We start from the raw sequence: 17,666 nt of genomic DNA, 5'->3' as shown, positions 1-17,666 counted from the left end.
CAGACAGTCAAAATAAGAGTGGCTGAAATAAGAGAATAAATTTATTTCTTCTTAACGTTGAAGTCCAGAGAGATTCTGTCTGAGGCTAATATGTGTCCTTGCTCCACCATATCCTCAAGCTGGAGACCGCTTCTATCTTAGTGCTTTAACCACATGGGCTCTATTCCCAAAGCCACCTCATGAATCAGAAAGTCACCCGCATTCCAGCAATAATGTCCACATTCCAGCCAGCAAGAGAAAGGAAGCAATGAAGAAGGAAAAAGCACACGACAAATCTCTTTCATAAAAATTTCTGGACACTACCACCAAGAATTCTGTCTATTGCTCAGACATCTTGCAGCTATGGCCACCCCTAGCTGCAAAGGAGGCTGGGAGATGCAGTCTTTATTCTGGGTGGCTATAATCCCAGTTATAAATTGGGGTTTTTTATTACTATGGATGAAGGGGGAATGGCTTTTGGGAGGCAACTAGAAACACCACCACATCCGAAGAGAGTGAAGATGGGTTTTGCAGAAGCATCCTGAAGGTTTCATTGAGTTGAATCCCTTGGAAAACTGGTGGAAATATATACCTCCTCTGCACTGAAATGCTGATATTTTAATACAGAAAACTTGGCTTAGAATTTCAAATGATTCACAGACTCTATGAAGCCCAAGCACAGGAGGGCATGGTTTTCTTTAGATTAAGATACCTTGATCTAGAAATAGGTTTTGAGATGACAGAGACTGAAGGGAAAAAACAAATCCTCTCTCTCTGTCTCTCTCTCTCTCGGGATATGTGTGTGTGTGTGTGTGTGTATCTATTCCAACCCCTTTCCATTTGGCAATATGACTCTATTTGATGTGATTTGTGTTATTTTGGTTTTCAATTTGAGAGTGTATTGTCAAAGGAACACAGTGTTAAACCTTCAGAAAACATTTGACAATTTTCCATGGCAAAAGGGGAAGAAAAGACCAAAAGAAAAATTTCCATGAGTCATCTGACTATAGGTTGGCCATAGGTATACAATGGTGGAGTGACAGCGTTCCAAGGGAGTGGTAAGCCTGTTTTGTAAACCCACTATGGGTGGAAAGGCCTGAACAGTGCCCCAGTGTCTTTCCACTGATGGGTTCAGGCTAGAGCTACTTGCGTGGAAGATGTTGATGAAATATCAGGGTGGGGATCTACATAGGAAGATTGCCAAGTTCTCAGGAGGCTTTAGATCCTTCTGAGAGGAGGAGATCCTTATGGAGGATGGCAGGTGGGAGTGCCTCTCTTGAGAATCTCGTGTTGTAGGTGATGAAAGGGGAAGAGATACTGTTCTATCTTTTGCCAAGGTGACCTGAAATCCTCCCAGAAATTATCATGAGCTTATATACGCAACTGAGCATCTACCCCCACCACCCCCCCCTTTTTTTTTTTGAGGTGGAGTTTCACTCTTGTTGCCAAGGCTGGAGTGCAGTGGCATGATCTCGGCTCATGGCAACCTCCGTCTCCCGGGTTCAAGAGATTCTCCTGCCTCAGCCTCCCGAGTAGCTGGGATTACAGGCATGTGCCACCACCCCTGGCTAATTTTGTATTTTTAGTAGAGACGGGGTTTTTCCACGTTGGCCAGGCTGGTCTTGAACTCCCAACCTCACGTGATCCGCCCTCCTAGGCCTCCCAAAGTGCTGGGATTACAGGCGTGAGCCACTTCACCCAGCCCCCCTCCCCTTTTTAAAATGATCAGTAACAATCATTTAAATTTAAAATGATCAGTAACTCAGTCAGACACTTTGCTAAGTCCTTTCCAGGCATCACCTCTACTAACCTTCACAGCAGTCATTGGAAAGATAAGGAACCTGAGGCTCAGAGAGGTTAGGTCACTGACACACAGACACACAGTGAGGAAGTAGCAGAGTCAGGCTCCAGTCCAGGTTGTCTGATTCACAAGTTCTTGCTTAAAGCCACAGCCTTTTAAAATTGTGCCATTTTCTCATCTAAGGGTATATATCCAGTGCTTCGAACAATGCTGGACAAACAGTAGGTGCTCATGTCTACCCTACCATGCATGCTGCCTTCTCTCTCTCCCAGGGTGGGAAGAGAGTGTGCATGAGAGATCTTTAGAGTCCTTGTGTGGGACAATGTCACAGCCTTGCCACAGTCCTCCTGGTACCACTCTCTGTCCCTGACATAAGCTAAAAATTAACCAGCTCAAGAATGAATGGGTATTGAAAGGGAACGGGGCTGGCACTCCAGGCAGATTCAATCACTTGACAGCTGGCCATGTGCTGCAGGGCGTACAGAGATGAATGAAGTGGACAAGACTCCTGTCCTCATGGAGATGGGCAGTAAACAAGTAAACAAGTAAGCAAACTGGTTATAGGTGGTAAGAAGCCTCATGGAAGGAATATGCTGGGGACGTGGGGGAGGCAGGTGGGTGTCATTGACTCTGGCCCTGTACACTCTGAATTGCCCCTGTTGGAGATGACTCCCTTCCCTCCTCTTTCTTTTCTTCTTTTTCTTTTTTCTTTTTTTCTGAGACACAGTCTTGCTCTGTCACCCAGGGTGAAGTGCAGTGTTGCAATCTCTTCCTTCCAGGTTCAAGCAATTCCGCTGTCTCAGCCTCTGGAGTAGCTGTGATAATAGGTATGCACCACCATGCCCAGCTAATTTTTGTATTTTTAGTAGAGATGGGGTTTCACCATGTTGGCCAGGCTAATCTTGAACTCCTGACCTCAAGTGATCCGTCTGCCTCTGCCTCCCGAAGAGATGGCATTACATGTATGAGCCACTGTGCTTGGCCCTTTCCCTCCTCTTTTTTAACCCTTCCTTTGCTTGACCAACACCTACCCATCTCCCAGGATCAACCTAGAGGTCAGTTTTTTTCTGCGATGCCTTTTTGACCCCACAAGGCTGTTTCACGTGCCTCTTTGGACTCACTTTTATCCTAGCATCCAGCAGTTACCCCTTACTATCTGTGTGACCTGGGGAAAACTGTCTGTGCCTCAGTTTCCACACCTGCAAAATAGGCATCAAAAATTGTACTATCTACCCTATAAGGATGTTGTGGCAGTAAATATATAATTTATGTTCACATATGTGAAGCACTTAGAAGCATGCCTAGCACATAGCAGGCCCTGTATGTGTTGGGTGCTTTTTGTGCTGGTTTTATTGTCCCCATTATGACATCTAGTAACATGCCTAGGACACCAGACCTGGGTGGCATTTCAGGTGCCATCTAATTCAGTGACTCTCAATCCTGGCTTCGTATCAGAATGCTCTAGGGAGCCTTTTAGAAACACCAATGTCACCCTCGGAGGTTCTTATTATTTGGGGTGGAGTGGAACTCCAGCATGTGTGGTTTTGTAAAGTTCACAGGTGATTTTAATGTCTAGCCAGGGTTGTGGACCACTGGTCTAGTGCATTCCCTTTTAACAGGTAGAGTAACCAGGTCCTAGAGAGCGGCTTGATTTACTTAGGGCCATGCAGCAAGTCTTGGTCCCTGGCTCTCAGGAGGATTTGTTTTCTGATGTTCCTCCCGCCCCTCTGCTTATGCCTTTGTTTTCACCCGATGGAAGGGCTGTGTGTGTCCCCAGGGCTGCCCAGGTGGGACTGTTGAATGCGTGCCACCTCCGCTCCATCGTTGGGCAGCTGTTAATCTGGCCTGAGAGAGAGACATCTCCGGAGGGATGTCTCTGTCCTCTGCAACCCAGACACCTGGGCTGGGAGAAGTGCCTGTTGAGAGCAATTGCTGGAGAAACAAACACATGGATTCCGGTAACCGGGGGCTGGAGCAGGAGATAGAAAGGTGAAGGCATCCTCCAGTCTCCTGGCAGCCATACTTTATGGGAAGAAGTTACCAGGGGTCCTTAAGGATGGCTAGCTCTGAGTTGATGGAGCTCCCACCCTCAGGGGTAAAGAGGTGTAGCAGAAATGGCCCTGGAGCCCACAGACCTAAGTTCAAATACCTACTAGCTATGTGGTCTTCCCTCCATCAGCTTCAATTTTGTCCTCTGTCAAATGGGGCTAAATGATGTTGTTATGAGAATGAAATAAGTGTGTGTACCCCAAAAAATTAAAAGTAAAAAAGTTAGGTAACCCTCCCCAAAGGAGATAAGTTAATGCATGCAAAGGGCGTGGCAGGTGGTAACTGATCCATGAAGGTTTATTATTAGTAGTAATTACCATTATTTATTGACGGAGCCTCAGAGAAGGACACTGGTTGTTGCTTTATCCAAACCTATTTGGGAAGAAAGAAATCAGTGTGTTTGGGGGCACTTGGGGAGTGTGGTGTATAGTCATGGATTTACTCAAAGGAGATTATCCCACCCAATGACTCCTAAGGGAAATTTCTGCTGGGCAGGATACAAGGGGAGTAGTGGCAGTCACCTGTTTTCTTTGATCTTTCTCTCCTAGTTGATAATCAACTCGGTTGTGGACTGGTGTGTGTGTGTGCATAATTTTTTGGACCCACATAGTGTTTGAAAAAAACAATGAGTTATGAATATTTTAAAATCAGGAGATTTTAAGATGGAAAAATTCAGGCTGTCTTGAAAAATGGGAAGATTTGGCAACTCTGAGCTGAGGTTTCGATCTGGTATTCATCTATTGAGTTCTCCAGTTCCCCACAGTTCTAACCTTGTCTGCTTCCCTCACCTGCCTGTCCTGGGGGGTGTTTTCAGCCCCTCCTCTGGAGGGAAAGAAACAATTTAATTCCACATTGAGGACATTTCCACAGGGCCTTGCAGGGCTACTGCAGATCCAAGTTGGCTATTTTAGGCTATCTACTCAATCTTCACCACCATAGCTCAGTCTCAGTTTAGGAAATAGTCATGTTGCTCATTAACAGTCACTGACTACTTTTGGTGCCTCATTATTTTTTAAAGCCGCCATCTCATTTAGTTCCCACAGCAGCCCAGGGAGGTGGCTGTTGCTATCCCATTTTACAGATGAGCAAACCAATCAAGCACCAGCAAGGTATATAGTGCTTGCCCAATACCACCTAGCTGGTAATGGCAGGGTCTAGATTTGAATCTAAGTCTTTGGACTCCAAAATCTGTGTCCTTCCTCCCAACCATGAAGAAGATTCCAGAGAAAAAGAGTTCCACCAAAGAACTCTGGTTACTCATTACACATACTGGAGTGCTACAGAGCAAAGAAGTTGACAACCTGGGCTTTGGAGTTAGCCTGCCTGGATATTATCATCGATTCTGGATTCTGTGGTCCTTGGGCAAGTGACTTTGCTTTTCTGGTTTTCTTTTTATTTTTTTGAGATGGGTTGTCTCTCTGTGGCCCAGGCTGGAGTGCAGTGGTGTGAACTCAGCTCACTGCAACCTCTGCCTCCCAGGTTTAAGTGATTCTTGTACCTCAGCCTCCTGAGTAGCTGGGACTATAGGTGCCCACCACCATGGCCAGCTAATTTTTGTATTTTTAGTAGGGGTTTAGATGGGGTTTCACCACGTTGGCCAGGCTGGTCTCGAACTCCTGACCTCAGGTAATCTGCCCGCCTCAGCCTCCCAAAGTGCTGGGATCACAGGCATGAGCCACTGTGCTTGGCTGACTTTGCTTTTCTAAGCCTCAGTTTCCTCATTCGTAAGAAGTTCCTAATACCTACTTTATAGGGTTGGTTGTTGCTGAAGACTAAGATAAGACACATAAAATGTTTCAAAAAGGTCACCTAAGGTGCCCCATAGATGCTACTAACACACACAGACACACACACACACACACACACACATATATATATATACACACACACACATATATATCATATATATATATTTGGTATATATACTGTACATACAACCAAAAACCCAAAATACTTACACGTTTGTTTGGAAGATTAAAGATGTGAGCTGAGCAGTGTGAACATGTATGACATGCAGCAGGTGCTACTTAAGCCTTCTCTAGCTCCTTGTCTCCCTCCCCACTTTTTACTTCTGAGTACCCCATATAAACAGAGGACACTGAGCCATACATGAGAACACCATACCATGGGACTTTTAATTAGAACAGAGACATGTTTCGTACAGGCTGAAAAACCAGAAACCCCGGGAAGGTTATGCTTAGCTTTGGAGACCAGAAATCAAGCAAGCCATGGCTGCTGTGTCACTGGGCAGAGGACAGGGTCCCAGGATGCTAGAGGACACAGCAGCTTCTTTCCCTGTGATGTGGATGCTCCAGGCAGAGGCTGTCTGGTCAGGCTGAGCTGGGCTCATGGTGGGTCCTTGGGTTGGGAATTTTCCAGAGGAGATTCGCAGCCTCCAATGTAGAGAAATGGCCTTGGGGTGCACCACGTCCCCTAGGCCAATGTGGTGGATTATGCTAGGTCCTTGGCCAATCATTGCTTGAAGAAATAGCTAAGAATTGGGAGAAAAAATATACAGTGCGGAGGGAAGTTCTTACAGCATAGGACCCCAGAGAAAAAGCTACCAAGGGAACGTTGGACATTGAGTCAAGCCAATCTGGGCTCAAGGGAGCTTGGGCATGTCAACTCCCCCCTCCTGGGCCTCAGTTTTCTCCTCTGAAAAGTGGCAACATGACCTATGTCACTGGATTGTTTGAATGATTGTACAAAAATATAGCCTGACAATGAACAGTGGTTAAATCTAGAGCAGGGCAAGGTAAGCCCATCTTGGTCTCTCCCGTGATGACTTTGGACCACGGGGCTTGGAGAGAAGTTCAAACTAAATACAGAGGGCTTTAACCCAGTATACAAGAGTTATCAAGGTGACAGCAACTTGAGGTCTCCCATATATGACTGTGGGACTCAGCGACTGTGACCTCACTCTGCAAATGAAGTCCAATCCCTACTTTTTTGTTTCCTTCCTTGGTTGACACCCTTTAATCTACAGTCAGCAGAAGACACAAGGGACAATATATCCAACAGTATGGAGTCCACAGCATCAGAGCTTGGGCCCCCATTTCCTACATCTTGCAGATAATATATAGGACAAACCCCATTTTACAGATGACGAGACTGAGGCTAGAGACCCATTCTATTTCATTCAGACTGACACAAAGGCCAAAGAAACACATAGGAATACCATTGTAGTATTTTTGACTTGGCTCGTTAGAAGATGAGGCATAGCTTTTCTTGGCCGGAAAGAAAAAGGGTTTACAATTTTTCTTTCTTCATTTTTTTTTTCAAGGAGTTGTGACTTTTTAATAGACGTTGGTTCGTGTGTAAGCATTTTATTCAATTAATTTCCATCTAAATGAGGTTTTCTCAGAGATAACCAGTGTTTTAGTTCCATTCGAGCCTAATTTGTGTGACTGAAGCCTCCATTTCTGCCAACTTCAATTTGCTTGGTGATTCTAGCACTCATTACCTGGGCAGTAATGCCCCTGCTGCAGACAGCAGCACCCGGAGCTGGGAGATGGACCAATTCTCAATAGCAATTCAGGGAAAGAGGTGGTCCTTCTCTTTTCCTAATATTACTCAATAAATAGGAAATAAATTATTAAATAAACCATGTTCTGATGGGGGTCCCCCATCATGGTATTTACAATGCAAAACAACAGCCATCAAAAGAACTAAACACACACACACACACACACACACACACACACACACACACACACAAACTTTAACTCCAAAAACAACAACCACAGATGGAGGAGAGATGACATTTGCGTCAGTATCATTGGCTCATTGGTGCAGAAGTGAGAACAAGGTTTCAATAAAGCATTGCTCAATGACATTGAATCTAGTAAAAGTTTCTCAGCTGGACTTGGTTGACCGGTGTGGGAGGAGGCATGTTTGGAGGAATCCTGTTTTTTGACTTGTTTTACTAAGTCGAAAGATGAAATTTTCTGTTCAGCTAAAGGGGAAAGCAGGGCAAGACACATGCGCATGAGACCATTTTGAACATTTGTGAAAAAGAAGAGGGGAAAAGAAAACAGCAGAAGAGAAGATGAAAGTTGGACTGGAGAAAGAAGACAATGTGCTTTCTTTGCCTTTGAGAGCACCCTGAATTTTGGCCTCTCCAAGAAAACCCTTTTGCAAAAGAGGATGACTCTGAGCAAATGAAGTGATGGGGCTCTCTGAGACTGAGACCTTTGTTCTAACATCTTAATTTTATTCCGCTTCTGAAAGATCAATTGTCCTTCAAAGAAGGGAAGGAAAGCAGATAGGAATATGGTCAAACCTCAATGAACCAGAATGTTACGAAGTGGGGGCTTTGAGTTAATTAGCATTGCCTAATTAACTGAGGGGAGATCAAATCTTGCTTTTTGTTTTTACTCTCATAATGGAGAACCTCCTAAAAATGTTTGAGGCTCTTTTCCTTTTCCCTCTGGGTCTTAGTGAAGCTCCCTCTGTCTCCGGGGACACTCTCAGGCCTCAGGCCAACATTTTGAATTTTTATCCCCCAAACCCCTCCTTTTCACAGAGGTGGGAACTTTGCCCTGGGGAAAGGGAGCAATATATCCAGTTTCTGTCATCCAGCGCACTTCCATAGCAGGAAGGTCAAAGGCTTGGGATGCATGGTCCTTGACCTCAAGCCACATCCCCCTCCCATTTTGGAGGTTGGTTTTTGAGATAAATCCTCCCCACGAGCAGCATCCTGGTGATCTGTCATATTCCTTGGAAGCAGAAGGTAATGAGGGTGAAATGGGCGAAGGAACAGCAATACCACGAATGGGAGGTTCTGGTTAATCAAGGTTACCAGTGCCTCAACAAGCACACTGTTTTTGGATAGAAAAAAAGGAAATGTAAAAGAAAGTAGAGAAATACACTGAGAGACAGAGAGAGAGAGAGAGAAAGATATTTTCCAGAAGCAGGCATTTAAGCAGCCTTCTTGTAAACTTCCCCCAGGAAAGGGGCACTCCCTTGCTTTGGGTTAGGGCTGGGTAGTCACATTGCCAGGGAAACAACCAGGGATGTTGCAAAAGTCTCACCAAACCCAAAGCTGGACCAGACAAGCTGGCAATTGCAAGGCAGTGGACAGTGACTTTGGAAAGGGCAAGAGCTGTCTCCGGCCAGCAGACAGAAGACACTGCCAGTTGGTCAGACAAGCAGAACTGATGACTTTTGGATCCTGGGCCCTTCCAGGATGGGTTTGGAGATGACCTTCTTGGCAGGGTCCTGTGGAACATCTGGCTGCTCCTTCCACCATTTTTTTTTCTAATTTTAGAAATAGCTTTGTGCTTTCCCCGGATGGAACAGCAAGATATCATAGATAAAGGCTTTTGCTTTTGGGTTGGTGGTTCTCAAGCAAGATGGCTGACGCCTCTTCCCAAGGTAGCCTTCAGATCTCAGGGGAACGCAGAGAAATTAGGTACTGTGGAGTGGAGGCATGTGTAACATACATGAAACCAACTAGGTGTGCTCAGAGAAGCTAGGGAGTGATCTTGCTATGTGCCTTGGAGTGAGGGTGAGATCAAGGTGCATCTTTCCTCAGTCAGCTCAATTTCTGCCTCCAGTCTCATGGTGTGAGCACCTTGCCAACCCCAAGTGCAATTCCAGTAATAAACCAGACGTCATTTTTATCCACCGTGGCCCTCAAAATACAAGACAACTACTTCAGTAAGTACTCAACTGAAGCCTCATCAGTCTGCTAGGAGATAGCACATCTGTCTCCAATCTGGTGCCTCCCTAAGGGACGTTCACAAGAGATTTCGACTTTGTGCAGCCTTGGCCCCATTTGCCAACTTTCGACTCCAACCCCCATCTAAGTTGCAACTCCACTGTGTCAATTCATCACCGTAGCTCATAAGCCTCAGGGCTGTTTGCATCTTTTTGATACCCCTGTGAGGTACCTGGGGGACAGGAGGCTGGGGCACATGCCTGACCCTCCTGGACACTGGGTTAAGTGATGAATTTTGGGACTGATGTGCCTCCTTCTGGGCCAACTCCAGGGTGTTCCAGGCTTAGAGCCTTCAGGGAGAAGGCCAATAGCCCACTCACCTTTGGCCTCTCAAATCCCATCAATAAAAACAGCAGAAAAGGGAGATACACAAAAATAATTTAGGAGATCCCCCCAACACACTCACACACGCGCACACACACACACACCCCCCTGTATAAATAAATAAATAATTCAATACTGCTAATGGCGAGAGAGACAGTCATCACATAAATAAATAAATAAACAGATAAATAAATAAATAAAAAAGGTTTGCTAGGAGCCCCAGGCAAAATGGTCCCCTAGAGTTGTCTCGATGAAGGCAGTCCGAACGCGAGGCTCTGATGCCTCTCACAGCTGTCCTGCTAAGATTTTTGGTGGCTCTGGGAAGCCTTTGTCTCCATGGAGGGAGACTGAAGTCCAGTCTGGGTTCCTGGGCAGGGATGAGGGTTATTTACAGTGGCTGTACATGCCCTCCCCGGGGCACCTGCCCCTGTCCCAGGCACCTGCCATCCGGCCTTCTGTGGTGACAGCACTGGCATCCATTAGTCTTTGTGGGCGGGGCTTAGGTCTCGGCCAGAGGCCCGATATAGGGAAGCCGGGTCGTCCACCGCTGCCCGGGCCCCTCGCTCCTCTCTTCTGATGGAGGAAGGGCTGTCGTGGTGGTGGTTGCCTTGCAGTCTCAAGCCCCATGGATTAATAGGATGGGAAAGATTGGGTAGAGGAGATGTCACTGCTTCCAAGAAAAAGGACTATTTTCCAAATGTTTTCCCTGGGGTGGGAGGGATAAAGAATGTTTGGCCCCTGCTTCCCCATAACCCAAAATATCTAAAAGCTGGGACTGGTCCTCTCTCCCTCGCTCCCTCCATGCCCTGTCCCGCTGCTGTTGCCACCACAAACTTGAAACTCACCCACAAGCCTCCGGAAAGCCAGTCAGCTGGTGAGGGGGATGCCCAAGAGTTTATTTTAAGGATCTTATTCCTCACCTCCCTGTTCTTAGCGCCTTCTGTGGATGAAGCAGCTGGTGGTATTTGTGTATCGGAGATCAGCTTACCCTCTCTGCCCAGCCCCAGCCAGGGGGGACTTGGGGTGAGGGCAGAAATAAAGGTGGGTCTTTCCCAAGCTGACAAGAAACCTCAGAAGTCAGCAGGAGCCCAAGACATGGCACATCCAAGCCCCTCTCCCTGGCACCCTGGATTCGGGTCTTTTCCCCCAAACCTGAGCCACTGTGCCCCATCCTGGCAAAATTCCTGAGAGGCAAGGGGAGTGGCTTAAGCTGAAGGGTGGGTGGGTAGGTGCCAGGCTGCACTGGGTGGCATCCAGGGCATGGCAGCCTGGGCAGAGGGGAGGGGGCTGGCAGGCGCCAACCCGAGGGTAAGGCCAGACTGGCTGGCGCTGGGGCCTGGCAACTGGCCATGGCACTGGGGAATGTTCAGCAGATGGTCCCGTGGAATTAAGTTGCTGCCAGCTAGTGGGGCTGAGGCATATTTGGGAAGTGGGGCTGGAGACCAACCTGCCCTGACTCTTCCACTATCTCCTTTCTTGTGAGGTTGCAGGGCCCCTGTGAACAGCCAAGAGGTGTTTTGTGTCAGCCGTGCAGTGGCCTCTCCACAGCTGGGATCTGCTGGGCTCTGTCCCCTTACCATGCTGAGATATTGGGAGCAGCAGACTGACCCCTTCCTTTTTGCTATCTGTCGTCTTAACCATCTCCTATCTCCTGACACCTCCCACCAAGTCAAATGTCCATGTCTGGTGTTCAAGGATATCCCTTCTTCTAGGACCCAAGTGTCTTCCAGCCTTTGCTCAGGCCTGTTTGAGGAAGTTAAAGGCCTGACCCCCTTATCTTGAACCTGAACTGCCATTGGTCTCCTCCTCCACCTCTCCCCGACATGGGGGTCCATCCACGTGCAGCCATGAGGTTGGACGAGGGGAGCATCTGGGGAGGTGAAGAGAATTACCGCGGGCCTCCTGTGAGCCGTGGAGGAGAAGAACTGTCTCCACATTTTCCTGGCCAGAGCTCAATTTTTGAGTCACAGACCCATTGCTTCTTACAAAACCTTGAGGTTTTCTTTCCTTTTTTCTTTTTTTGTGCCACAAGATGATGGTTCTCTCCCTATGCCCAGGCCTGAGCTAGGCCCCAGGGTGGTGCTGGTAGAGGCTCCTAGCAGGTTGATCTAGAGAGTGAAGCCCCCGTACCCTCTTCTCCTCTTCCCCTAGGCAAGCAGGAAGGACAAGGTATAGGAGCCCTCACTATCTGTCACCAAGGAGAAGGCGGTGAGGGCAGGTGGTTGGGGGAGGCTGGCAGCGCGAAGGGGCCCCCAAGGGCAGCTGGCTCAGGGGCACTTAGCGCCTCGTGCTGGAGTAGCTGTCTGCTGAGCTGTAGCTCCGGCTCCGGCTCCGGCTCCGGCTCCGGCTCCGGCTCCGGCTCCGGCTTCTGCTCCGGTTCCGGCTCCGGCTGCGGGAGCCCAGGCTAGGGCTGCGGGAGCTAGAGCTGCTGCTTGTGCGGGTCCGGCTCCGGGTCCGGCTCCGACTCCGGCTCCGGCTCCGACTCCGGCTCCGGGAGTAGCTGCGGCTGGCCGAGCGGCTACTGCTGCTGCTGTACCAGGAGGAGGTGCTGCTGAGGCTGCCGGACGAAGAGGGGCTGGGCCGATAGTAGGGGATGGGGCGTTTCCGGGCACTGCAGAGACCAGCGAGAGGAGGGATGAGGGCCGGTCCCTCCCTGCCTCCCCGCAGCGAGCCCCAGTCTTGTCCCAAGGGAAACCAGTATCCTCCCTTTTCCCAGTTCCTTAGGAAAAAATACTCCCTTTCCACTTCTCTTGCAGTCCTGAGAACACATTAAAGTAAAAGTCTCAGCTTAGTGCTAATATATCTTGAAAAATGATTATCTCACTTTTTTCTTCCCACCAATAAGCAAGCCTAGAGCTTACAGCCTCCAGCTTGCAACAGAATCTACATCTAAACTTTAATCATAGTTTTGTTTAGCTATTTTTACTTTTACTAGAACCATCTATTTATGGCAAAAGAGGCTAATTTTCCATTTACTGTACTGTATCAAGTTTCCTTTAGAAATAAATGTATGAACCTTTGAAAAGGGTCATATCTATTTAAAGAAAATTAAGAATAGTACGGTTGATAAACAGGCAAGGCATACGTGGTCAAGATACTGGTGAATGACTGAAGATTGGAAAACACTGAATGGGTTAATCAAGATGAATAATTTGAGATTGACTAAAGAAACTAGACAGCCATTTGGAAATGCCACTCTCTATCTTAGCTTTCCTCTAAGTTGACCCTAAAGATAATAATAACACCAACAACTTGTATTTTGTGCTTATTATCCTGGCCACTTATTAGCTGTGTGACGTTGGATCAAGGGAGTGGGTTTAGAAATTATGCTAGGAATTATATTGTATTATATTATATTATATTATATTAATTACATTTTTTCAGACAAGGTCTCGCTCTGTCACCCAGGTTGGAATGCAGTGGTGCGATTGCAGCTCACTGCAACCTCCACCCCGCCGGCTCAAATGATCCTCCCACCTCAGCTCCCAAGTAGATGGGACCACAGGTGCACACCACCATGCCTGACTAGTGTTTTGTATTATTGGTAGAGACAGGGTCTTGCCATATTGCCTAGGCAGGTCTCAAACTCCTGAGATCCAGCAATCTGCCTGCCTTGGCCTCCCAAGGGTTTAGGAATTCTTTACAAGCTGAGGCAGGGTGCCCTGTGGGATATTTGAGAAGGGGACTCCATCACCCCAGTCTTGCTATCTGAGACACACGTTCTTTTTCCTCCTCCTGGTCATCTCCAGGGAGGATCCCTGATTCCTCAGTCCAGTCTCTGGACTCAGTGGCAGATGCTTGGAAGGCCAGCAGGAAGAGCCCAACCCAGTCTTAGGGTAGCATTCAACCATTCTCCCAGCTTTCAAGGCCTGAGAAATTTGCTTGCACTCACTCTGCTAGAGCTTTTCTCTTCTGAGGCCTTGCCTGTTCCAGGAAAGGTATCCACCTATTCTGACCAATCAACAATGGCATATTGTGTGCTCTGCATTTAAGTTTACAAAGCTCGTTCATATCTTTTTGCTCCTTTTCATTTCATCCTCATACTTCTGGGAGTTATTTCCTCCAATATCTCATGGATGAGAAAACTGAGATTCAGGAAGGTAAGAGCCTTTCCTAGATCACCTGCAAAGTGGCACATCCAGGATTCCACTCCACATCCAGTGCTCTCCGACTTATCCACCGTGGCTCCCTCTAGGTTCCTTTGGCACCTAAGCAATCCTATTTGCCCTCTCCACACTTGGTTCAAGGTATAATTACGTATAGGTTTATTAAAGCCTGACAGCTGAGTGTACAGGTCTGAGGGTAGAGATCTGTCTCTACTGCTCCGGTTCCACCCCCAGGCCAACGTCCCGCCACATTGCTTTGACCTCCATTCCCTGGCCTAACTCCACTCTTTCCCCCAGCTGCGCCTCCCCGGCCCCAGCTCCACCCTCAGGCTTTGGCCACACCCCCATGCCACACCCGATTCTTAAGGCTGGCCCCGCCTCCTTCTTGCAGGTCCTGCTGGTTGAGCTGGGAGACTCAGTCCCAAGGCTTTGAACAGACATAATTTCAACGATGTTGGGGTTGGGAGTCGCACAATCCTGAATCCCAGCCCCAAGAAGGCCTAGGGAGAGCCCGAGGCTCGAATGAGGAAGAATGGGAGTAGGAACGAGGGTGAAGATGGGTCCCGCTTTCCCCCTGGCCTCACCTGGTTATCCTCCGGGCCTCCAGGTGGCTCGGAGAGTCTCTCCGGCGCTTCCTCATGGGCGAGTAGGACCGACGTCTCCGACGCGCTCGCTCGCGCTCCCGCTGCTGCGAGTCCTTCTCACTGTATTTGGGATCCCGCTCCCTGAAGGGGCGCGGAGGGTTACTGGGGAGCTGGGGCTGGGCTGGATTTTCCGCGTGAGCGCGTGGGAGAGGGACACTCCCTTTCTTTCCCACCCGACTGGGTCAGGGGATGGGGCCTGCACGTTGCCGCAAGGGAGACCGGAGGGAGGATGACGGGGCTGCGGGAAGAGTCTGCGAGGGTTGTTAGTACCGTAGGGGTGGGGACTGGGCGTGTGCAGGGGTGCCAGCATTTGCAGGTGGGCATCACAGCGGTGCAGGTGCTGCAGGGGTGAGGACGTGAATGTTACGCGGGCCCTGGTGCATCGGAAAGAACTGAGTATAGGGATGGTCGGTAGAGGCTGAGAGCTGGGGATATGAATTCTGGGGTATGTCTGTGGGAGTGTTTGGGCTGGAGACATTAGGAAACAAGGGTATATTTGGTGCCTCGCTGCCACTCCTGATTGGACAAAGGGAACTGTAAGAATGCTGAGTCAGGGTCAGACCTAAGAGGAGGAAGGCCCGAGAACGGGGAGGCGGGGCCAGAGTGGAGGATCAGAGCAAAGGGGGTGGGGCCTTGGACGGGCCTAATTTAAGGGGCGGGGCCAGCGCCTCCGGGCGGGGCCGGTACCTGCTGGGGCTGTAGCGGGAGTAGCTGGGGCTGCGGCGGGACCGAGAGCTTCTGCTGGGCGGGCTCCTCTTGCCAGACTTGGAGGAATAGCTGGGAGAACGGGAGTAGGACCTGGGGGAGAGGTAACAGCCTCTGAGGAGCCTGCTGAATGTCCGCCTGGGTTGTCCAAGACGGCTTCCGCTTTATTCGGCGGGTCCCTGGGCAGTGACCTTTTTCTTTCTGGAAGCCAGGCAGAGGAACTGGGCCCCGATCAAAGAATGAAAGTTCCTCCCCACTGGGTGGTTAATAATAATACCAACAACTTCTATTTTGTGCCTACTATCCTGGCCACTTACTAGCTTTCTTAGGGTTAGGTACTATTATCAATTTCTTTTTTGCAGAGGAAAGCTGGACTCCCTGAATTTATGGGCTGATTCGTTTGGATAGAATCTTCCAATTTCTGAGATTTCATGTCTCATTCTGCTACGTTATTATTCTACACGAGGCAGTCAAGCAATTACCAATAGCCATTGAAACTGGGTAGCAGAATGCAAAAATGGCCATAATTTTTCTTCTCCCAGTGTCCACATCCCCTGCAATGTGACTTTGCAGCTCCTTTCACTGAGAGGAATACCCTTGAATCTGTACTGGTCTTGTGACTTGCTATGGCTAATAGAATAGCAGAAGGGATGCTAATCACTTCGAAGCCTTGTACAATACTGCGCTCTCTCTTGGAATTCTGCCAACACCATGTGAACAAACCAAGACAGGCCTGCTTGAGGAGGAGAGACCACATGGAGCAGAGATGAGTCAGCTGGGGCCTTTCAAACCCTCCAGCCCCCAGCCAACCCACCAGCCAACCCAATCAAAGGCATATGAGTGAGCCCAGTGAGATCAGAAAAACCATCCAGCTGAGCCCAGACCAACTGCTGATCCACAGGATCAGGAACTAAGTAAGCACTTGTTTTAAAGATGCGAAGTTTGGGGATAATTTTTTATGCAGAAGTTAATTGATACACATTAGCTCATTCTCATGCCAATAGCAGCAATAATAACTGATACTCATTATGTTCTGTATACTGTTCTAAGTGCTTTATAGTCCTCAGAACAATCCTTTCTGGTAAGAATTGCTATTTTTTCATATTGCAGATGGGAAAACTGAGGTTCAGAGAAGTTAACTGACTTTCCCAAGGCCACCAGCTAGCAATGGGCAAAATGAGTATTCAAACCTAAGTTCATCTGACTTCTCTCCCCCATTGGTCAAAGGACCTCTGCAATTAACTAGTTTCCTAAGGAGAAAGGTGCTGCAGAGCAAAGGTCAAAACCACACTCACCTTTTTTCAGAAGAGGTGGATCGGCTTTGAGTGTACCTGGGGGAAGCCCTGGGATTTGGGGATCGGGATGAGTGACTGGAGGATCGGGTGCTGGCATAGGAGGAGCTGCGGGAGCACCCTTTCATGGGTGAACCCCTGGCTGTGGATGGGACCAAACTGGACTTCTTCACTTCGGCACATTCCAGACACGGTGACTGAAATCCCCTGCAGGAGGGAAAATGTCCATGAGCACCGACTGCCCACTGCTCTGGGAGCATCTTTCATGAATACCTCCCTACCTTGGCTTAGGCTATGGTGCTCTCATAGAACCCTCCTTGCCCCTTTTCCCATCTATTCTCTCTGGAAAGACTTCCCAGGCCACATATGTTAGAGGAGTAGAGAGAGAAGATGCCTTAAAAGTAGACAATTCAGGTTAACATTTCCTCAAGTGTGAAACACATACCACTGGGGCTACAAGTGGAGTATTTTAGGATGTCATCAGGCATGGGCATGATGGTAAGTAACATCAAATTACATGGTGAGAAATGTATTCTAGTCTTTTTCTGTCCTTCTGATTACATTAATGAGAAAGCCCCCATTGGGTGCTAGTCAGTTTGTAACAACTCTCTAACACTTTGTAATCTCTGTAAGAGGGAGAAGCACACCTCAGACTCAGCCTTGGGTAGGCAACTGCAACTAGTAGGATTAAATCCATTGTTTTAATCATATGTGTTTTTATAGGTACTTTTTCTTTAGGATATGTGATTCTTTTTTTTGGTTTGTTTGTTTTGAGACAGAGTCTCGCTCTATCACCCAGGCTGTAGTGCAATGGCGTGATCTCGGCTGACTGCAACTTCCGCCTTCCAGGGTCAAGCAATTCTCCTGCCTCAGCCTCCCGAGTATCTGAGATTACAGGCACGTGCCACCATGTCCAGCCAATTTTTGTATTTTTAGTAGAGATGGGGTTTCACCATGTTGGCCAGACTGGTCTTAAACTCCTGACCTCATATGATCCACCTGCCTTGGCCTCCCAAAGTGCTGGGATTACAGATGTGAGCCCCC

At 48.3% G+C, this 17,666-nt stretch overlaps 1 protein-coding gene across 1 annotated transcript in view; it reads right to left on the bottom strand.

Annotated features, from left to right (window-relative positions):
* Positions 1-9,088: 9,088 nt before the first annotated feature.
* The window catches only part of SRRM4 (serine/arginine repetitive matrix 4), a 183,998-nt gene continuing 175,420 nt past the window's right edge, over positions 9,089-17,666 (bottom strand). Inside the window, exons 10-13 of the mRNA XM_011964407.1 lie at positions 16,626-16,829; positions 15,313-15,423; positions 14,566-14,706; positions 9,089-12,486 (exon numbers count right to left, since the gene is read on the bottom strand). Of these exons, the coding sequence (XP_011819797.1) occupies positions 12,153-12,486; positions 14,566-14,706; positions 15,313-15,423; positions 16,626-16,829 (790 nt within the window). The 3' untranslated portion in view covers positions 9,089-12,152. The remainder of the gene's footprint in view (positions 12,487-14,565; positions 14,707-15,312; positions 15,424-16,625; positions 16,830-17,666) is intronic.

This window comes from Mandrillus leucophaeus, unplaced genomic scaffold, assembly GCF_000951045.1.
Source record: "Mandrillus leucophaeus isolate KB7577 unplaced genomic scaffold, Mleu.le_1.0 Scaffold7, whole genome shotgun sequence".
In the NCBI taxonomy this organism is placed as follows: domain Eukaryota; kingdom Metazoa; phylum Chordata; class Mammalia; order Primates; family Cercopithecidae; genus Mandrillus; species Mandrillus leucophaeus.
The sequence above is the reverse complement of the archived record's forward strand: the minus strand, read 5'-3'. Positions and strand labels throughout refer to the sequence as shown.